At 42.4% G+C, this 23605-nt stretch overlaps 2 protein-coding genes across 2 annotated transcripts in view; both read right to left on the bottom strand.

Moving 5' to 3' along the window:
* Window positions 1-268: 268 nt before the first annotated feature.
* Window positions 269-4898, bottom strand: LOC128302905 (uncharacterized). Its single transcript, XM_053039754.1, has 11 exons — window positions 4774-4898; window positions 4405-4605; window positions 2703-2892; window positions 2476-2621; window positions 1474-1579; window positions 1294-1397; window positions 1110-1188; window positions 947-1037; window positions 744-879; window positions 548-660; window positions 269-438 (listed from the first exon to the last, which is right to left on the bottom strand). The coding sequence occupies exons 1-11, from the start codon at window positions 4896-4898 to the stop codon at window positions 269-271; spliced, it is 1461 nt and encodes a 486-aa protein (XP_052895714.1).
* A 1710-nt stretch (window positions 4899-6608) lies between these two features.
* Window positions 6609-23605, bottom strand: part of LOC128303526 (uncharacterized) — a 73073-nt gene continuing 56076 nt past the window's right edge. The window contains exons 6-8 of the mRNA XM_053040509.1: window positions 23069-23266; window positions 20660-21060; window positions 6609-9699 (exon numbers count right to left, since the gene is read on the bottom strand). Coding sequence (XP_052896469.1) covers window positions 9615-9699; window positions 20660-21060; window positions 23069-23266 — 684 coding nt within the window. The 3' untranslated portion in view covers window positions 6609-9614. The remainder of the gene's footprint in view (window positions 9700-20659; window positions 21061-23068; window positions 23267-23605) is intronic.

Consider the following 23605-nt stretch of genomic DNA (forward strand, 5'->3'; position numbering starts at 1 on the left):
CGCAGTGAGAATGTACTGTGGGATGTGATAAATTTGAAATCAAAATTACCACAGTTGATTTTCCGTTGAATAGTTTTAAACATTTATGAGAAAATATTTTTTCTATAACACGTTCGTTATTGCACGTAGTAGTAATACTTGAAATTGTAAATAAATTGTTTTCGTCTAATGTTAAAATGTTTCATAGTAATAAACTGTGCGACTTAAATAGGCATTTGCCATTGCCTTTGCATGCCATTGTAAGCATTGTTAGTCATACGATTATTTCCTACTTGGACAAAACTTGCCGAAGCTTTGCTTGCTTTTTCTTCGAAGCATTACGCGTACAACATTTGCGTCGAACCCAACCACTGAAATGAATAATTAAAAATTCCACAATTTTCGAGATGTAAAATCCATTCTTTCCCAGAAACAATGCAACGGCTCCACCAAACGATACTGAGAAAGAAGCGAAAACGTAATACATTCGCCATTAGTGCGGCTCGTAAATCATACACATTTCGGTAATAGGGTTTCTCTTTCTGCTATCTGGCAGCGTAATGTTTACCGAGCAAATCTTCGTAGCTGAAAATAAGTACTCTCCGGAGTCTCGTCTTGGGTTGCAGAATTTCCCACCGTAAGGACGCTTTGTGCGTGAACGGTATGCCCCCTTCAGCCGTCCTGTGGAAGGGTGGAAGAGTCGGTTGTACATCCAATGTACTACAGTTATAACGCTGACCTCGAAAACTGGCAGGACCACCTACCATTGCGTTTTGCTAAGCGAAGCTAGGTAATAGCCGACGTCGGTGCAGGATTTTAAGCATTTGCAGTTCACATCGCTGTACCAGTTGGGATGCTGCTGCAGGCAATGCAACCCCTGTACGTTGCACGGCGGTCCCTCTGCAAACGGCATGCAAGTAAAATGCGCTTTGATTAAAAACTTCCCACAAGTGCGCACACTACTGACCGGCGAACGGATAAAAGTGTGGCCGGCACCGACATGCTGCCAGTGCACGCTTCGCCCGACAGCTCATGATACACAGGTTGCGGCTGTAGAGCTGAAACAATTCAACCAGCAAGCATGAATTGGCTCCCATCGTACTGGCCCCGGGCAGGCCGACGCAACCTACCGGCAGCTGTTCGTAGACTTCATCGTAAAAGATACAATTACGCTGTCGCACCGTCAGATCCTTGAGACGCTCGTTGGCACTTCAAACAAAAGAGATGGGTTTTAAATCTGATTAGACGATAAGTTACGAGGGTTGGTGATGAAGGTTGCTGCTTGCGTTGAGCAGTGCGGCTCCCGTTGCTTACACCGTCTCCAGCACACTGTACACGGCAACCTGCTCATCCGACTCCTCCACGTGCGTGAACAGCTGATCATTGGTGGCCACCTCGTACGGCGAGTGTATGGCGTACTGCAGTGGACGTGATAAACAATGTAGCATCGATCCGGAAAAAGGAAGGCGAATGTCCGGATGCCGGATAACTCACCGATACCGTTGACCGATACATGTCCAGCTTCATGTAGCAGTGATGTTTGCTAAACTCGCACGATATGGGAATCCGCCCGGGAGCATCCTTCTGGGAAGCCCGTTGCCTTAGGTCAGGAAGAGACAAAATGTAAAATATATCCTATTACACCGGTGCACGAAGATTACGTTGAAAGCAACGACGGGATGGAACAGACAATGTTCATCATCCTTGTAGATCAGGTTTCATGGACAATGGTGCCACCCCATGTTGCTTTACTTTATTGAAACCTATTCAAATCAACACATTTACAAGCTTAGGAGCTTTTTTTTTGCTACACTGCACGGAAGATGTGAAACTTGTTGAAGAAAGGTGTCCCATTTACATAATGGGAAGATGTGATTGTCTGGGTGATGTTGGCATCAGAATATCAAGGTCTGGGTTGTGATCCACTATTGTTATATTTTATATCTCTCACATGCTATAAAATCTTTAGTTGCTATAAATAAGTAAGTAAAAATAAGTACTGTTCTCGAAATGCATAGATTTAGGCGCAAACAAGGCTTTACTATTCTTTAATGTGTCTCAATTTTGAGAAAGTTAAATAAGTAAATAATTAAAACGTTTTTATTTAAGAATTGTGCATTTAGAAAAGCAACTCTCAACCTAAAATAACGACCAACGCCTTGAATTAAATAATTAACCGACTGTAAAAGGTATACTTTATTTGATGTTCGTCAAGATGACAACATCTTTTACCGTAAACCTTCTCCTTCAAATTTACTCACACCTAACTCAACAGTGTTTTAATTAAGTCATTACAGACACGATGATGAGCATTCGAGACAGTTCTCATAACATAATTGAAATGGCACATTCAACACGTCGCAACGGGTTTAGCAAGCACCCCAAAAAAGAAAAGGGATCTTGTGGGCACATCAACCCAAGCTAGCGCCAATCTTTATAAGCAGTTATTAAATTATTTAGCAGCTCCGCCTCTAATTCTAAGCTGTCGGTACTCACCCCGTCCCGTTGACGTGCAGCAGAAAGGCGAGCGGTGCATTTAGCGCGTAGCAGATACCACGCTCAGTGACAATTTGGTGCACCTGCAGCAATGTTCCGTGAGCCGGCTGGAAGCTGTTGATGGCTATATCATGGTTCGGGTGTACCTGTTGCCAAAGGGCGGAGAGGCAGTGATTTGTTGGTGAGGAAGTTTTCTTACGCGGTGCGCACGAAGTTTTCCACCCTACCGTACTGATTAGCTCCAGCACATCAACGTCGATGGCGAGCCGGCTGTCGTTGAGAAAGCGCGACAGATTGCCCAAGTCGGTGGCGGTCGCACCGACAAGCGTTTGGACGAACTCGGCAAGGTAACGGGTCCCGGTGGTCTCATTCGTGTTTAAGCCCTCCCGTGTGGTTTCGTGCCCGGTAAGACGAATGCTAAAAAGGAAGCAGTTTAAGCGAACGGAGCGAACCTTCTGCTGGCAAAGGAATCTTTATCCACTTCGCCCCCTTGTCCGTCTAACCCATCCCAAAGTCGTCCTTATGATGGTACTGGTTGGCAAGTCATAATTAGACACGCCAAAGAGGAAACCGTCTGCGTTTGATGTTGAGCAGCATTGTTAATGGAGTTTGCAACTGAGATTTGGCATCGTTCCAGAACGGTTTGTTTTTTTGTTCTGAGCAACTAAACTGCAACAACAAACCACCAGGGACGTCGACATCGAATGCCAAATACGTGGGAATTTTGGAAACTGAAATTTTTCCGGACCGAAGGTATTACTGGCTATATAATGGGATGATTTATGATTATTCTCCTGGTCCACATCAGGTTTAATATGATTCGGGTTGTTGATTGCAATTGTCTTTACTGGCTATATTATTAAATTACAGAACTGTAAGTCTTGTTAAAATTACATGAGATTAGTTAGTTAGTGAAATTTGTGAAATTAGTTCGGTTAGTGTAATTATACATTGCGCCAGGATATATGCAAACACTATTTTTTATTTAACATTTTTTATGCCCAGCAAGAAATTCAAAGGCTGCATTCGAACATTTGATTGCATACCGTTAGGCGCAAACACTGAAAACATCTCTTCGACAGAAATGATAATAATAAGTAACGTGATTTTTATGCAACTTCTGCTGCAGTTTGATCAGGGTTTGTAGCTAATTTTTTTACAGTTACTAAATGATAGTACATATTAAGATGACGTTCAATTTCAATATTCAATATTCAATATTTGTTCAATATTCAATTTCGCCTTACAGGTATGCAATCTGCGTGCATAGTATAAGAAAGAGTTTTAACACTAGAACTGGCAAGCGTTTTACGTTTTCTTGTGGTTATTCGAGAGTACATTTGGTGGAACTGGATCACATTTTAATTTTGTTTCGAAGATCGTACCTATGAATTACAAAAAGCTGTGTAAATATTTGCACGTTATCTCATCACTTTACTGTCCGGCAATGCTTTGATTAGCAAAAGATTACGGACATACTTTCGCCAACAACAGTACCGTTTAGAAAACAATTTCGCGTTAGTCCAGTGGGCGAAATGGGCAGAAACGTTCATGTTGATTCAACATTGTTGTTGTTTTATCTTTAAAAACATCAGTGGCGGACGAGAATACACTGCCCTAAGTATGCAGTAATTGCACATTTTGTAAAGCGGTCAATGTTGCGTGTAAAATTTGTTTATCGCATCACTCCAACAAGAAACATAGGAAAAGCTGCAAGAGTAGCATAAAAGGTGAACAAAAAAGATGGTGGGCTCGGAGGAGTCTGTTAATAATTTTGCTCGCGCAAGCACAATGAGATAAAAAAGTCATCTAAAAATATCTTTACTGCCGAACACCGTGGTGCACCACGGTGTACGGCTGCACCATCACCATACCCTTTGCACTCACGGTTACTTTCGCCCGGGGTGGTAATCTTAATTATTATCTTACCGCTCCAGATACTCCTGGGCCCGTTTCCAGTCGATCCGGTCGTGAAAGCAGAACGTTAAGCCCGGCATAATGCCGATCCAGTCGCGGTAGTTTTTGTCCATCTGAATGGCGGTCGGGTTGGCACCGTAGCGGGCGTACTGGTACTGGCACAGAAACAGCATGCCCCGAAACGCCGCCAGGATAACGAGCACCCAAAACATCCTGGAAAATGGAGCAAGGGATGTAAAAAAAAAGGAAAGAGCAAAATAAAACAAAAGTATTCACCAGACCCGTAATCCTTTTCATACGTCAACTGACGGTCCGGGCTTAGGCAGGAAAGGGCCGTGTTGAGGGTAGTTAAAATGGTGGTTCCAATCCACTACCGGTTACCTTTCAAGTGGATGTTTCCGATGATCAAACACATACTGTAGGCCGGGAACGTTTAGAACGGCAAATAACTTTTGATTAAAGCTCGCCTCCGCCGTACTGTGGGCTTTCCCAGCTTTATTCACCATTATTGCTACCGTGGCGAAGGGAACAAGTATTAGCAACTAAATTTCTCACAAAGAAAGAAATTCGATCCAATTCACGGTAGGAAGGTGAAGGTGAAGTTAGGATTATTTTCTCAACAAGCGTTGTATGAAGTTGCTTGTGCTATGGCTGCCCCCGGCTGTACTGATTTTGTATATTCTCCAACCGAGTCGCAACACCACAACGTCAATACAGATCATATCAGCATGGGATAGTGGTAGGGATCGCGATCTGATCACTAAATTAGGGTTGATATATCCTCATGCACAAAGACATAATTTGTCCGAAATGGGGTTTTAACCCCTTTTTTTCGATGATGATACGGCACCATGTGGGGATTATTAGAAATTAATTAGGAACGAACGAATCCTCCTTCGATCCGATGGGGGAGTAAAAGCTGATGAAGCAACAAACCCCCCGCACTGGATCTAGATATGGAGCTTCTTTTATTGCAGACCCCGATTGTTTCCATTAGGGGATGAATCATGGATCACGAAGGACACGAGACAGGAAGGGACACTGGTGGTAGTAACCACAACCATTCCATTCCATATTATCTTGTCCATACAAACGAGGGGCGACGGTCTAATGGCGATCGATGAATATTTTTGGACGGATGGGTGTAATTAATCCTTCCCTATCACATTAGGTGTTCCCGTTGTAGGGACTCTCTCAATCCCTACTGCCCCTGAGTCATTCATTAGTGTCAGGGAATTCCTGTTTTTGGTGTTATCAAACATACACGAGCTCACTAATATGGGAAAGGTATGACACAAAATTAAAGAGTATCAAAAATAAAACAAAACTGAATCCTCTTCCACTAGCCAAACATTATTTCGCAACGATTTACGTGAGGGCCATCTCGAACTTAGAGCTTTTCCGTCTCGAAAGTTCGAAAGTGTCGATTATGTTCTGTGGTTCGTAAAATGGACACGTACCGCAGACGTGACACTTTGTGGTCTGCAAACAAACTTTATCACGCGGAACATTAAAAGAATGTGGCCACTTTAAGTTGTTGGTTTTTTTGTTGTTGCTGCTGTATGTGAGTTGTTCTTTCTCTCCACTGCTGGTGCTTTAACCGGAATGGACGTAAAAATAAACTTTTTGATGCATGGAATGATTTAAACATTAGCCTACATTTATGTAAATAGGTTTTATTCTACGACAACACAATAACACATTCGACCTGCACATAGAAGCCTGCAAAGTAGTGCTTTAAACTGTCGATTTAATTGTACTTGAGAAATATTTAGTATGCGCCGGAATGTATGCAATAATTAAGTTTTCTTCATTTATAATATGCAGAGGTTTAGTAGATACAAAGGTTTAGTAGATAATAAAAACATTTTTGTATAGATAATACTAGTGACTTTTAAAATAATTGAAACAGATTTCTCATGACTGCAAAATATTCATTAAAAATTGCATAAATGTAGGCGTTTTAAATCGGGAAATGAGTTGCCACGTAAAGCACTAATCTAATTGTTCTGATGAATTTTATTTGGTTGAATAGTAATTTTGGTTTTATTAAAATTTATCTAAAAACAACAATGATACGCACCTTGCTAGCAGATCTGATATCCAGATACAAAACAATACTTAGTACACAGCGTGGTAGAAATACTTACCTTCTTAACATTCTTTTTCTCAAAACAAAATTACTCCTGTTAATAAGCCACTCGTACAATCGGTCGTTAAAATACTATCTGGGTTGTTCTGTTTATTTACTTCTTAATTTTGGATTCCATCATTCCGTAACGTTCCACCAACCTGATAGTGGTGGATAGTGCTGGGTAGTTTGAGTAGCTGTTTTACATAAAAAGTGTGCCATGAAAAATGGTGTCGTACAGTGTAGTAGACCATAGTCGAGCCCGATTCGACTGCGATCTGTAGTAGTACGCGTACAAATCTCAGCCAGATATGGGGATTTTCATTAAAACTCTACCGCTATACGTTACATACTGTATCATTCGATTTTTTTCATCTCTTCTGACCATTGTTTTCATGTCCTGCTTGTTTGGGCTTCCCTAATGTGTACCATAAAACGTGAATCACAATGAAGTTAAGTCATGAAGAGTTTTTTTATTTGTTTTGTTGTAATGTTTTTTTTTGTTTCTACAGTACGAAATTGTTTCACAGTAATGGTCCTCGATGTTTAGATAGTTTATTTTTCACAATGTGTTATTCTCGCGCCGGGGATAGTAAGTGCATAACGTGCGTGAAAGCCGAAAGATGGAAAAGGACACAGGAAACAACAACGATAGACTTAGAGGCTGTGCTAGAGCGCACAGTGTAGTAGTCGAAGAGTGACAATACTGATGTAGTTCTTCCCCATGGGAATGCAGAGACGTGCTAGTTGTATGGAAGAAGGATAACTAGACAGCAGCCGTAGAGTAATGGCGTAAACGTGTATAGATGTGATAGCACTAGACAACGATAGATGTTTGCTTAAAGGGTACAAGAAGAACACGTTCAATTAGAGATATGTTTACAGGGTAAGAGTTGTACGCAGTGTGCCTTGAAGTCTGGTGCGTACAGAAGAAATGGTGACAGAACTAACATTTGATCATTTTGTACGAGCTTTGCTGATGTAACTGGTGTTTGACTTTTGCGTTTCTAAGATGATGAGCGTTTTGGTTACATCTGCCATCGGATAAACTCTGTTCATACACAATCTAACAAGGATACTCGCAGGAGAGTAGTGTTAAGGCTTAGTTGCTTAGTTCATGCTTAGAATATCGTCCGGGTTAGGGCTGTTGTTTGCTTTGGACTCTTCATATTTTAACTATCCTATCATTATGCCTCCGGTATTGTGCTTCAACCCCCATAACACTAAGTATATCTCATGGACATTCAATGAACAGTTTACATGTTTTCTATATACAGTATCCAGTACATGGTTTTGTTCGGTTAAATGTATGCTACGTAAAAGTCGTTCGAAAGTTAAGTCCATTTTATTACTTACTGTTAGGACTTCCTATCAGTGGTATCTTCCCCTCACAAATGTCTAGGATATACTTTGTTTTCTTGCAAACTGCTAGTCAGACATGGAATCTTTTACATGCATTGGGTCTAAATACTATTGAATATGAATCGTTTCTTAGGTTTTTTTTGTTTGTTTCTTGCGATTATACTTTCCACTCATCCATTAAGCTTGGCTTGAGCGGTCAAGAGGTGTTCGAAATCAACGCAACAATTAATGCCCTGCACGTCTACTATTCGAGCGCATTCCACCGAAGGTTACTGGAGGGATTTACCGAAACAAGACACATAGTGGTCCCGTGTCATATACAAATGTATCAATGGTTGTATCTTACGCTAGGTATCTGTAGGTATTGGGTTTCGTTTTACGAAATACATGTTGCTTTAGTAGTAAAACTCTACCATTTGTCTGCTGCCGGTACTTTATTTTGCATTTTTAGTACAATTACTTATGCGCACTAAACACGAGACGATTACAGGCTGGCTAGGGGGACCCGTGCCGACGGGAGTGAAGGAACTTTCGGAAGATAATTTTACTGGTGCTCGTTTGTAAATTGACAATCAAGTAGCCGTTGGTAGTAGTGGCTGTCAGTGTTGATGACAGCTCGGCGACTAGCTCAAGGCGTGCTTTAATTGGGGTTTAAATACTACCTGGCACGGTAAAGGTACGCAATTGGGTGTTTGTAGGAAACGTTACGGAATAGGGAAACGTTATTGTCTTTGAAATTATAGTTAAAAACACCTTTTTTTAAAAAAAAAAGCAAATGGAGTATTCTTCACCGGACCATTAGCATAATTATTTATCTCATTTTATTATGTTAAGCTTCCTCAATTCATGGCCATTGCTTCACTATTAATTTGCCTAAATTTCGTTTTACCTTCAATTAGCACATCCTTTATTACGTTTTGTGCTTAATTTCCGTCTGCAATCAGTTAAACAATTACACCACTAATTGGTGCGTCTACTCTTTGAACGAAATGGAGTGTTGGCGACTGGCACCGTTCGACCGTCCGTCCGCTCATCAGGCGTTTCGCGTGCCACTTCATACGTTCATTAGTGTTCCCTTTTCCCAAATTGCAATCGGCGTGAAAGGAAGGGAGAAAGATTAGCATAAATAAAAACTGATCCCTACGGAAACGGGGCATTCATTCGTCAAAAGTGCGATCGTTTGGCCGCTTCGTTACGTTGGCTAATTATTTTCACCAGCCCTGGCGTTCCTTCCGCTCCGGCCAGGCGGCAAACGCTATTAATTCCACTCCCGAGAGGCTCTCGACGGCCACACCCGGGGCAGATCGATGGAAAAGCGTCGATGAAAAACATCCCGTACCCGTAGCGTACGCCGTCTGTGTCTAGCTAAATATTTACACTAGAAATTATCCCATCGTCATCGGTTTGTATTCTAACCGGTACGAAAAAAAATAACACAGAACTACGCTTAAAGCGATTCCCTGTTGCGTTCGGTGTGTGGTGAGCTTTTTGCCTCCTGACTTCGTTTGTGTGAATCGGGCTTGCTTAAACTTTGTAGCGACGCATACGTACGATGTGCCTTTCGATCCTTGTGCACATGCTGGTGGTAATTCCTCGTGGGACAAAGTCCTACCATTGGGCCTTCTTTGAAAACAGCTGAATTGAAATAATGTTCACTATACACTCGTTCTAGCTTGGCACTACCTTTAACCCTCACTAGTGCCGATGTACTGGTTGCTGGTGGTGGCGTTTAATAGCGTTCCTTTTCCACCTGTTCACCGCCGGAACTTGAGCTAGCGGCATCTGTGACTGCCGAGTCCTTTTCGGGCTGTCTACTAATGATGACAATTTTTCGGTAACCATCCACAACGATAGCGAACCACCACGCGAATGGAGAGAAATGGAAAATTAATTCAATTACACTACCATTTTACCAAATCAGTCAGCATTACGGCGGCAAGGCAGGGAAGCGAAAAGGTGATGGTGTGTTGAGGCTTTTTTTTTAAATCATTCGTATACGAGAAAACTCTACAGTTGGAGGAATGGGTTTTTTTATTACTAAACTAAGAGCATAAGCTTTTTTTTTTATCAGCAGTTACTAAACAGCACAAACAGTAGCATGAAGCAGAAATGGAAATGGCAGGTGTTAAACTTAGACCGGAGACGGTTCGTGTTTAGCGTCATCACGGGGCGTTTGTTTTGTCTGCCGTCGAGGGTATTTCATGATTGACGGGAAAAAGGTACACGATGACATGCTGAATGTTGGGCGCCTTGCCAACAGCCGAAGTTGACACGGGATGTTGTAGTTAAAGGTATGGTGATGCGTATACAAGCTAACACAATAAGCTAGACAAGGTCATGTAAGGGTGGTAGTTTCGCTACAGTGACAAGTGACTGAAGAAAAGTGAGTGAGCTTTCAGCCTAAAAGTAGGCTACCGTCACATGACATTTGATGCTGGTAGCTATTTTTATTACATTGGAACGTAACCGGTTAGAAAGCATTATCATTGGACAACTATCTGAAAACAATGTCATTTTAAAGATGGTACCAACGGACTTTAATATTCGTAAAACTAGAACTTTGTGATGAACATTGCATACCTTTAGGCGGCTTTGATTAATGGCTGCATAAAGTTATTGTGACAGAAAAACTTTACAGAAACTAGTGAAAACTAATCAAAATAATATTATCTGTTTTGTTTTGTTAGGTGTGGCCATTAGGAATACGGGCAGGTCATTTTTGAGTTGAAATAAAAATATAAATTATGTATTGTTAGCTATTTCACTTTCTGTCTGCTATCTAATTTGGATGCAAATGAATATTACTACGGAATGTACTACAGAAAACTGTATTAAAGCTAATAAATGCTAAACATTTTGTGAGAGGAACTTTAAATAATAACTTGTTTTAAATTGAGTTATGTCATTTAATAAATGTTTAGCGTAAACAAACTTCAACGTTGAAAAGGATATTTTGCTGAGAAGTAATGGAAACCTTGACGGTTCAAAATTTGCTGTACATTTGTAAACATTAAAAATAATCACATACTTAATGGCAAATCGTTCTTCTTCGCAAGGTCACAATCAATTTCATCCGCCTGTCACGCCGGCTTGTACCGATCGAATTAAACTGTCGGTTTTAGCAGCGGTCCATCAAAAACATTCCCTCATCAAGGGACGGTCACAACTTTGTACAGACAACGAAACAATACCAAAACAAAACAAAAAAAGGTACGACAAAGTCCAATCGTTATCGCTTTTTCGACGAGTTTGTTTCCCACATTCCCAGGGGGCGATGTTATTAGCTACAATTTGGTGCCCTGTGTGTTCTCCCTATCACGACCATCGTCATCGTGCTGTCCGCGTGAATGCAAATCATGGTCAACCGATCGCAGCAACCCGCGACCCGCGATGGTGGGCAAAACTTTTCTTATCACTTTGGAATGGACTTTTATCCTTTTTATTTATCCCTTCAGTGCAGCATAAAACAAACTCTTCCACCGGCACATGATTGAGTGCAGCGCCGTGCAGGGGTGCTCGAGTGGCCGACCACTGTACCGAATGGGGTAGAAGATAATCCATCCATTTTCCAAATGGTAGTTCACGGGCGTTCGTCCACGATGGCAAAATGAGCCACCCGTATGCGTCGTTTTGCGGCAAAGGATGCGGACACCCGCCGGATGATTGCGAGAAAGTTCATGAAGCATGTAAATGGTTGTAAAAATTTGGTACATCTTTGTCGGTGTGTGTGTGTGTTCCTATTTGTTTTCTCGTGGAAAAAAACAGCTTAGCTAGATTGTTGCAAGTCGTTCGTTTCTCGTGAAGCGTGGTCCGCTAGTGCCCGAAACGTTAACAGCTGAACGGTTTATGGCGCATCCGCGTTATGGTGTCTAGCATTATCGGTGAGCTGTGGCATGAATAAATGCCAAGTGCATGACTATGATGCTAACAATGAAAGTTTCTTTCCGACAAAAAAGGCTTCCCTCCTAACAAAAAAAAAAAGCTCAACTTCCGACGCTCACCAAATTGGACAAGCGGTTGAATGAAGCACAATTTTTCTACAACGAATATCAACGCAATACGGCACAATTTATACCGTAACGGTACACTTCGGGGCAATATATTGTACATTAGAATCGATGATTGCTCGTGTCGGGGGAGCTAGTAGGTGGCACTTGACATGATTTATCATTATGATCCCGTTCCTGCCGAGGAATCGAAGCGGAAAGCTACAATTTTATGAGATTTTATACGGTCTTCCGGTGGGAACACCATCCTTTAAAATGTAATTTATCTTTCCGAAATAACACTTGAAAGGGTACGAAAGTTTCCCCAGTTGTGGGTGTGAAAATTGCTTCGTCCTATTTATGATATATTGGCTTCACGGAAACGTTCCACACAATACACTTTTCCACCTCAAGCCTTTTTTCTCGCAGATGCAGGCAGAGCGGAATCGCGGTACGTTGGCAAACTTTTATATTATTTAAATAAACGCATTTTATTGTAACATTTGTTTTGCAAACTCGAAAACGATACAATCGGTTCGTAGGAAAATAAGACTGGGTCCATTTTGTTTAATTCTAGATAACTTTCCCTAGCATATACACTTTGTCTAGCCTGCAGCTCCACCTCACTCCGATAGCTTTTTTTTTTTTGGGGCGAAGGAGAACCGGAGTAGTCACAGGAACACATTTCCAAATCGCTGCTGGTATGCACGGTCAGTTTGGAACGTGGAAAATTGTACCAAAACATTCATATACTTATAAAATTGCTCATTTGCTTATGCTATATTCACACCATCACACACACTTCCACACGCTTCCACGTACTTTGGTCTTTTCGAAACGTCCCTAACGATGTTTCGTTACCGCTGTGATCAGTTCGATTTGAGTTATTTCTTTTTTTACATTTAATTCGGCAATCGTATGAACGTTGCTTCTAAACAAGACGATCTAGGCACCGTTTGTACTCACCTCATGTAGAGTGCGGAACGGTAAAGTAAAATGACAGTATACTATTAGGCTGAACTTTAAAATGTTACACGTTTGGCGTGACTGTGCGGATACTCACGGATGGCACACGATTTATCGCTAGAACCTATGGGGCTTCCTACTGTTTTTCTTTTATAGTAATTTTTAGTGTTTTGAAACTGCGACGAGTGCAACGTGTCACATAAGTAAAGTTGATTGGTACATTGGTCGTTGTGATGGTACAGTCACGGTTGTATTGATGATGCAGCGCTCCTAGTGACATGCGCCAGTCAGTGTTTTAGTTTTGGTACGTAACGATCACATTAAAGCTCATTCGGTTGAGGTTGTTCAAGGAAACCAACGGAAACTCATCACACATGGTTCGAGGTTTCGAAAAGCATCATACGGTATCATACTGCGTATTAGCCAAAGGGGTTCCTAGTACTACCATTTGATCCAGCTGTAGTTTGCATAGTTTACTGCATATTGGAGATATTACTATTCGATATTGGTCGTACATTTTCCACGCTTTACGTTTCAGTTTTGTCCCACATTTCTATCTCTACCTCCAATGGTAGTCGTTAAAAATGGGAAAACTAATCTATAAAACCTTTCCACACTCTAACCATAGTGTATAAACCTTCGCGTCACAGTAGGCTAAGTAGTTCTAAACGGTTCGTTACAAATAGTGTTAAACTCTCGCAATCTCTTACTATCACACCTGTGAAATCTTATCTGCTCAAAAAAAAAAAAAGAAAACAAAATCGATTCGACTACAATCCCTACTGTCAACTAATTCGCTTATACTAACGCCTTTTATAATCTGTTGATATTGTTTCATATTAATATATTTCCGCGTTAAATCAATTCACCACGTGTAGGCAGAACAACATGTTATCAATGTGAGTGTGTATGTGTGGGTGTGTGGTTGTGCGTGTATTTGGTGTGCCAATCGTGTGCCAAAACAATGCAATGTAAAGAAGAGAAAGAGAAAAAGAGAGAGAGAGAGAAAGAGAGAATGGAAAGAAAAGAGAAAGAAAGTAAGAAGAAAAAAGTTATGATTAGTTTTTCTGGTTCGCATGTGCGCAGGAAGCTTCTTAATTACAAGCAAATTTTTATTTTTTTTGGGGAGGGAAGGGTGGGGATATTTATCTTCACAACTTTTGTACACCATGGCGAGATGAACATGTATGATATGAGCAAACAAAAATAAAACGATACAACTGTATGTAACAAATAGAACTAAAATCAATACGGCCTACAGCAACAATGGTCGATGAAAATGTCAATCGTTTGTCCTGGTCAACCTGAGCTGGGATGTTCTGCAATAAACGGTTCGGTTTCCTATGCTGCGAATGTATTTTGTATTTACTAGCACGCTCTACACTACACTCTGTTCACTAGCAGCTACCCACTGAGATCTAGTCTGTCGTGTTGCATTTTCACTTGCATCGGTTAGCCCCTGGCAGGTATGCAATCAGGTGCAGCTTTTGCTGCAACATCAAACCCGAAGCTTTGAGCGCAGAGGAAGCGACGTTCCTGGATAGTTGATGCCGACCAGCGTTCCCATCCGTAAGCGGATTACGTGTAATTGGCTCTGGGGGGAATTGGTGCGGACTGGCCGTGGCGGTGTGTACCGACGCTTCCGATGCATTACATTGTCCTGCATCACCGGCCAAGCCGTAATCCTGGTGGGGAATGGAAACTCTCGGTCACAGTGTCACCACCGTGCGACACAGCGGTTAAGGTGCGAAAGGCGACGAGCTTCAAGTGGGCTCACCGGCAGTAAACTTTGCACTGCCGTGATGGTGATGGTGTGCGGTTGTGCTAATTAGGCCGCACCGCATTACTGTGACGAACGTTTCGTTGGTGGAAGCAATCAGTGCGGGATGGGTACAATAGCTGGTTCTTTAAACATGCCCAGTTCATGTGGGCACTGGTAATGGTATTGGTATGGGTCCTTTCGGCACGATTGGCTTATCGGGAAAGGAAGTTGAAATTGCCCTCCCATTGTTCGCAATCGGTTCATTGCTGAAGAGGATTATCTTGTAGGATAAGACAAGCTAATAGCCCGAAGTGGTACGACGGTATGGTAGCTGTATTTAAGAGCATGCATCGTAAAGAGCTGTTCAAATAGAAACCTTTACGGCAGAATAAGCAGCGAACAGTTGGGTTGTTCTATTGCTGTAAACCCACCAGAGATGTTGGTTTGTTTATTTATAAGCTTTGCTGACTTTAGTTGAGCCTTTGCCAACGGTTGTAAGAAGTGTTTCCCCGTAGGTTCAGTTGCAACTGTTCTTTAATGTATCGTAATTCATCATGAATTCATCTTTACTCCATATTGCATACCTTTAGGCGGTATACATTGCATACCTTCAGGCGAACACAAGGAAAAAATGTTTTTAAACGTGTAATTCATTACAAAATGCCGAAATCACATAATTTCCAATTGTTAATCATATCCAACAATTAAGCTAACTGCAATCTCCAAACTCTAAATTGTATCACAGGAAAGAAAGGAACAGCTTGCAACAAAAAACAAACTCTCCGTCCGTTCCGCCATTTTTCATAGTCGTCCTTTATAATGTTTATTTACCAGTAATTTTCACCATCATTAAGCCGGCCCCAAATATGCCAGATTTCTTCAACCCGGGGCGCGGAAATGTCCCCATCCAGCGAACAAACACCAATAAACTGATGTGAAGGTTTGTGGCCAAACAGCGACGACAACGATCGACAATCACGTCACCAAACGGGGGCCGGTGCCCGGAGAGTGTATCCGATTCTAATTTCTTAAACGTTCTTACCGGGAACGGCACCACCATTATGCCACTGTTTTGTTGTGGTGTGTGTCCTTTCAGTAAGAAAGCAGCAGTAAAACAAAAAAAAAACAAAACCCCACCCGGTAACCCAAAGCTTATCACAATTGGGCACACTAATGGTGCAAAATGGCGGTGGCAAATGGTTGGTTCTTATGCGTTGCGAGCCCGGTTTCCATCTCGAGGGTTACCAGAGCACGCCATGGGTAAGTGGTTTGTTTTTCGGCAAAAAAAAGAGCCGCCTAATATTAGCGCCCGTTTCAGTTCCCTCTCTGCTGCCAGTTTCCCGGGCTCGATTGTTGCAAATTTACCACGTCCCATTATCCGCCTCGATCAACATCATGCATTAGCACAATGTCTTTGGGTGTTGTTGGTGTTTGGTATTTGTGTTCTCTTATTTTTATTCTGCATTTGGTATGGTAAGAATGACTTCCCGTATCTTTATTCTTTAAAAGCAGAAATTGCCCTGTCGGTACGGAACACAGCCAGCCATACCGACACACGAAAGTATTCGCACCAAACAGCAACGGCACACGAACGGATGCACTCAGTGTGTCCTGATTTTGCTGTTCGCTCAGGAAATGAGGGGAAATATTTGCGAAGCATTTCACTAGCGACTTGCTAACTTGTGCGCGACCGGATAATAATGCTGTAATCGAAATCCGGTCAAGTACACGGATGCCCCGAGCACTAAGGAATTGCCATTCCTTCGCCCGAGTGGCACTCGAGCACCTTGCGAGTATCGCCGGTGAGGGAAGGTTTTGGATTTACATTCACCCAAACCGTCCGTGTAATGGATGTTTCCTTCCATTCGATATTGACTTTCCACACTCGACAATGTGCTGCATTCCCGGGAATTTTCCCGGGTACCTATCGGTTTGCCATTCTTATCGGGTGTCATTCGCTGGCTACATGTCGGCGAGTGGGAGAACAGAGAAAAAATCCTTTTCACCCCTTCCTTGGAAGCTACTAACCGCCATCTTATACGGTGCGCACTGAAGAAAATTGCTTTACCTTTTCCGTGTTGCCGTAGCGGATGCAGTAATTTCCGTCGCGTGACATGTGCCCCGTACGGATCTGCGAGTGTAGAATTTGCTTTTAGTCTTACACAGGATGTGCAGCGTTCTTCGTAAGTGCACTAGATGGTAGCGCTTTAGCCTTTTTCCGTCCGGTCCCAGGAAATGGGGAAGGATTTATTGCATTAAACTCGTTGGCATTCTGCAAAACAAATAGGTACACGCTTGTGCACATGCAGCTGTCCTTCAACTGATGCGGCACACAAAGCAAGATATAAAAAACGATCTCGAGCCTGCCATCCCAACCATTGTCTTTTTAAACAACAGCATCTCAGTTCTTAATACGCAATACATTAGCGAATCGATTTTCCTCGAGCTCTTTCCACTAAGGACACACTTGCTATAAAATGGATTTAAAATACATTTATGCACCTTTCAGCAATGATGGTTCATCTCATTCGGTACACACTCGGCACGTGGCATGTGCTAGCGGTTAAACACTAATCGCATTACTGAAGCGATGCAAATGAAGAGAATTAAATTAATTTACACGCTTCGTTACATTCAGGCACACGAGTAGAAACCGCCAGGATAATACCACTTTTATAGCATAATGAATCAGTTTTTAGTTTTTCGATTTTGAGGTGCAATTTGACACCCATTTGCGAATGCAGAAGAGATGCTTTAAGCTGAGAACGAAAAAAGAAACACACACACACATTTGAAAATATTATCTTTCCATTCGAAACACACCCACTTTCAAGTTGAAAATTGTCTTTAACTTTCCATCGAGAGCCATTCACGCGAATGGTCTAGCCTCACCCTTAAACTAAATCCTCCCAAATGGGAATTCTACTTTAACCTTAAAATGACTCCCACGGCTTAGAAGTTTAAAGCCTTCTTGAACACCGGGAACCGAAAGGGCACACCGTACCCGGGCACCCGATAATCCACAATCGTGCCACTTCATCGAGCAAAGCACCATGTAATCCTGGCAAATGTGGAACAAAATCCGCTCGCCAAAAGCGAGCACCAAAAAAACACTCACTCACACACACAGCAAAGAAAAGCAACCTTCCTAACACGAACGGACAGATGGCCCCGGCCCGGTGTTCGCTCGTGTCCCGAAACGGGGGATAGTTTACATATTTTCGTTTCGTGATTTGCATAATTGAATTTCTGAAGGTTTCGTAGCAAAGATCAAGCCCTCACAGCGGTCTAGCGGGACGGTGCGCCCGAACGGTATGCAGAGGGAACCAGGTTGTTTAACCTTTCGCAAGGCGGTACGGTTTGACAATTTGATGATTTGGATTGCGGATATCGGAAAATAACGACGATAAGCTGAAGCTACTGAGCGCCGTGGCATGGGGGTGGTGGAGGGGACAGTACACCGAACCGCAAAATGGAACTGTCCGATCGATGGCAACGAATTCGTCACTGTTATTTTTTACAACGGTCAGGATCGGTTTTGGCCACAGGAAAACAAAAAAACGAAAAACCTTTCTGGCGTTTGATTATCCTTGTTCGAGTCGTACGGGTCAAGTGGTCGCTGTCGGTGGTGGTATTTGCTTTGCGGGCATTCCAGGAAAGTGGACGCTCCGGTACGCTCATCTCTCGTTTCCGCGCCGGAAGTACATTAATCGAAACCTCAAACACATTGACGTTGAAGGAATAGAAATGACAGATCCCGCGGAGAAGAGCAGCAGCAACCGCGGGACAGGCGCGGTAAACTTACGCACAACATAAAACCGAAATATGGACAGAAATCTGAGGCTGTTTGTGGTCGGTGAAGATTTGATGGCCAATGGATGAGTTCGGCAAATAAAAAAAAAAACATTGAAATGAAATCTCCTCCAGGGAGAACCGTTGCGTAAAATTCAACTTCAAGACCAACATGGGACCGTCCGCTTGGAACAACGCTTGGTCATCCGGTGACCGTACGGCATCGGATCAAACATAAGTCGTTGTCCGTAAGGAAAATAAAGAAACGGCAAAACGAATCAACCAACGTAAAACAAACCTCATCGCATCATTCGGATGGCCAATTCGGAGTGGACCATTTGGGTTGTGGTTAGTTTTTCGTAGTGTTTTCTTCTTCGGTGACATTGACTTTTCTGTTCCGATTGGAGCATGATCGAAAGGGGTGGGGAGAACCAGCAAGGCTGAAGGGCAAGTATCTCATCGGATGCCGGATCCGGCCAATCGAATCATCTTCACGTAGTCGATACATTTATCTGTATTGTTTACCACTTCTCGCTCTTAACGACGAAATATCATAAGGGAAGAATCAAATTGTATCAAATTCCAGCAAATATCTATCGCTTGGCTTTGGCCGTTTGGCTCTACTTGGCGAAGGTGACGAATTGGTTTCGAAGTTCCAGGGATAAAAATCGAAATAATAGCTCCCTTGTGTGTCGTAAGCATTTGGAGAAATGATAGGACTATTGTCTCTTTTTCTTCATTTTGTCACACCCAGTTCAAATGTTATTAAAGGTCACACAAACACTAAGCAAAATGGGAAGATAGCGTTTAATTTGAAGATCAACTAGTCAAATTGTGGATATTTATCGTGGCGGGCAGTAACAATAAAAGTAATTTAGTTTTTACTAGTCTACGCAATTCAAACAACTATTCTCTTCTTAGTTGGTGGTTGTGCAGTGACATATTTACACTGCAACAATAACGCATGTTCGTCGGCAACGAGCAATAAAGGTTGTAATTTGTTTCGTTTCCCAGGCCAAATCGTTCTCGTGTTAAAGTCTGCATAATTGTTCAACAGTTATGTCCTTCTTATTGGACACTTATATCCAAGAAACGTTTTCTTTTTCCGTTCCTTCTCCAGTATTTTTCTGGAGAGATGTTTTCATTTCTACCAACAAGTTGTGATTTAGAATAGCAGCAGAACTATTACAGTTCGTTTTGTATATGAATATAAAAAAGCATACAAGTTGTTTCGTTCCAATCGATAGAGCTTCTGGCTCGTTCCTAATATAATACAATGTAACAATTTATGAGTAAATAAAAATAAACAATGAACATGACTCTAGAAGTCAACAAACTCGCTAGCGTTTAGTTTTCGATGTCACAGAATTTTTGGTTTGTTTCACTATTTTATATCATGAGACGCTTTTACGTTTTACAAAGCTTAGAATCGTCAAATTACTAGTTAAAAATTTATTTGAATAGACCTTTCATTATGAGTGATAAACGTGTCGTGATAAAATCTCGTTAGTATAAACGACTTACATTTGCATACTTTTAGGCGACTTTATTGGATATACTGTTAAGCGCCCAAATCTATGCAATCTGCACGGCAACTTGTACAAATTGATAGTAGGAAGGTTTATTTCTACTAAAGTAGGCGGTTTATATGTTCTACAAAGATTTACTTAGTAATTTGACGTTTCACACTATTGCAATAATTCGTTACATGTATGGTATAATGTTTCCTACAATCGACTGCTATGCACTAAACAGGAGATGCAACATTAAGGGAACTGTCAAGGAGCTACGATACGAAATAGCACGTTCACTACTATGTACAGACGTTACTTGAAGTGACCCGCTGTCAAGAGGGAAATATCGGTTTGCCTTCTTTTTTTCTCTTTCTTTCTACATTCTCCGGCAAGTTGATCACTTCAATTCGTCTTGAAAGCTGCTTTACCACTAATGCGTTCGGTATGAAACATTTCTACAGTTTTGTTGTGAATTTTTGTACAGCAGCAACTAGCGCAAAGAAAGCGGCGGCAATCAAACGCAGATGAGTTTAAGGATTGCTCAATATGAATGCTTTTTTTCTGTTAAGACATTTGATTGGTGTTTTTTTTTTTTTGCAATGCTACAGGGCTGCGCACAGCTGGGCATGGGGTTCATGAGTTGACTGTTCTATACAGGGATGAGCACATGTACATGTGGATGTCAACGGGTGGGGAGAGAAAAGCAATGGTCGCGCATTGACGCAAAAAAAAATGTAAAACGGCAATACATTACAGGAATTCTTCCTCGTGCGGTGGCGACGGTCCGGACACCGAGAGTGTCGGCAGGTTGGACAGCTTCGGTGTCGGTTTCACGATCCCTGCTGAGGCGACACTGGCGGCCGCGACGGCGGCAGCGGACGCTACCGGTTTGCTGCCGATCGCGATCGGCACACCGACCGTGACGAGGGTTGCCGTGGTACCAGCCACCACGGGTACGGCACCGGGCGTAACGGTCGGTACCGGTACTGGGACTGGAACCGTCACCGCCACCGGTTCCTTGTGGCATTCGACCAGCTCGATCGAGTCCTGGCGAAGCGATTTTTTCCGCCTCGTATTACTGGCTGAGTGTGCGGACGTACCGTTGCCCGTCGTACTGTCCTCCGTCTCCCACTCCGGATACTCGGAGAAGCGCCGCTGTGAAGATGCAAACAGACACACCGTTAGTGGGATTGTAAAGCCAAACGACACCTCGGCAGGGAGAGAACTTCAAACATGGCAGAAATCGTCGGTATGTGAACAGGAAAAAGGGTATTTTATTTATGCGAAAACCACCCAGCGTGGCGGTTTGACGGTACCGCTTCCGCTTCGGCTGTGAATCGAGAGAGTGTGAGTGTGCCATTACGCAATTTGTACACCGATCGTGTCTCGATTGTGGTTGGGGGATTTGTCGGGAGCTGGGAGCACATCTAGTACACTCTAAAACACAGAAATATATACACACGCACACGAAAAAAGGAAAACACTCAGGATCAATTCTACTGCGGGGTGAAACATAGCGACATTGGGTGGAAGTTTTCGGTGACATAACACTACGACTGTGAACCATTGATGGATCTCTTAGCGTACGGGGTGAGTGGAGAATCCCATTACCGCCCTGGCATGATCGTGAGCATATTGAACGTGGTTGGAAGTTCGTGCAAATGGTGTGTACCCCTGGTAACTCTCCAAATGGACTCGCCTTTTTTGGGAAAACGGTGCGAACGATGCTGTGGGAACTAGAGAAGTGCTTCATTTATTTACCCGAGCTGTTCTACTAATGGGAAGGCTGCATTTCTCGTTATTTGATGAGGGGTTTGACGACTTAAGCATCGGAGAGCTTTATCATACACTATCGTTTTAGTGAGGTCGGTAGGGATCCATCGAAAATTGATTGATAAACATTTTTACAGCAATATAATGCAAAGCTTAAGTAAATTACAACCGAATATAACCTTAAGCTTTTATAAATGCAGGCGGGGCCAAGTATAATAAATTGTACAAATCATGGAATTATGGTAGAACAATTGTTTGCAATTTAACGATAATTCTCTCGTGTACCTCTGTTAAACACCTGGATGTATGCAATATTACGAATTTAGGGTTCAAATAGTCTATTTATCGTACTCGCACCTTAGTGACAATAAAAGTGATAGAAAATTTATTGAAAGAATACTTTCACGACATTGAGAGTAGCAAACATAATGCCTTGATGATTCATGTTTTAAACAAGTTCTACTGAAGATTAGTTTCATTTGATTTATGAACAATTATATTGATCAGATATTTAAATGGTCCAAAAATTGGAAGCTTCGATCACTTTTTAGTGTCTTCAAGGTGTCAGGGTACAGTTTTGGTAATTTACAATATTATAATTTTAAAATCCGCTAATCGAAATCGTATGATTGGTGGTACTCAACACTAAACTGTAATGCATAGTTCTCAGTACCCATATATCTAAGGCGCATTACAGTTTCTAGTGAGCTGGTACACTTTCGAGTGGAGCAAAAGTAAATTAATTATATTTTATTGATTAATTATCATGGGCTCTCTTCTCATGCCTCCCTATCACTTAATGAGTTGAATAAAAGCTTTAATAGTAGGTGTGAGTGAGTGGGAAGAAAATAAAAACTGGGAACAATTAATTGAAAACATCAACGAAATGAGTGCAAGTGTTATTGTAGTGTCTGTTGAGGTGTACAATAGACTGGAGTGTGTGGAGTGTCTCCGGTGAAAGGCGTTCCATTGAGTTGTGCTTGGAATGTTCACTTTGTGCACATGGTGGTGCATTGGGACATCAAGTGAATTGATAGAGTACAATAAAAAACCACCCGCAATGTAATGAACACTTAGACACTTAGACGTGTGCGTGTAGAAAGCACACAATACAGAGTTGTGACAACAAAAAAAGAAACATTAAACAACAAACGTGAAAGTATGAAACATTTTGCGACGCGTGTGATGTGTGCTGTCACACTTAGTTTCCGCCATTAACGATTAAGTAGTAAAACATCGAACCCAAATGAATGACAAAAAACACGGCACACACACACACACACAAAACACAAAATCAAACAAATCAACTCACACTGAACACGGGGCACTGCTCAGAACGGGGTGAACAACCAGGTGGGTAATGGAACAACAACAACACTTAGCAACTCACCTGTCGCTCGGAGGCCGACACGTTCTCGGCACTCTTGGCCTTTCGACAGAGGACACTCTGGGAGCCGTACCGTCGGATGAACTCGATCGAATCGAACCCCTTGCCCTCGGACGACACGAAGATGGCCGAGTTGATACGGGCCCGTGTGCAACGTTCCGAGATCACCGAGGAAGGCTCCTCCGGCCACGGATGGTAAGGCTGCCGAGCGCGTGCCCCCCAAGAAGTGAAGGGGATGACAGTGGCAGTTGGTGGTAAAGGTGGGCATTGGTGATTGGTGGTGGTGGTGGTAGTTGTAGTGGTGATGGTGATGGTGATAGTGGTGAGCAAAGAAGAACAAGGGGGGCACCCAGATTCGATGATACCCGCAACGCGTTGTTGCACAGGGAGCGAACATAGTGGAACGATCCCGCAAGGTCGGCCATCCCATCCCAATGCAATGCAACAGTGGTATAAGATCGAGGTTGTACGAAGAGACCATTTTGAAGGGAGAGAATCGATCAGAAACGAGATTAGTTTTAGGTGACTTAACACTAACGG

Source organism: Anopheles moucheti, chromosome 3 (assembly GCF_943734755.1).
Source record: "Anopheles moucheti chromosome 3, idAnoMoucSN_F20_07, whole genome shotgun sequence".
Classification (NCBI taxonomy): Eukaryota; Metazoa; Arthropoda; class Insecta; order Diptera; family Culicidae; genus Anopheles; species Anopheles moucheti.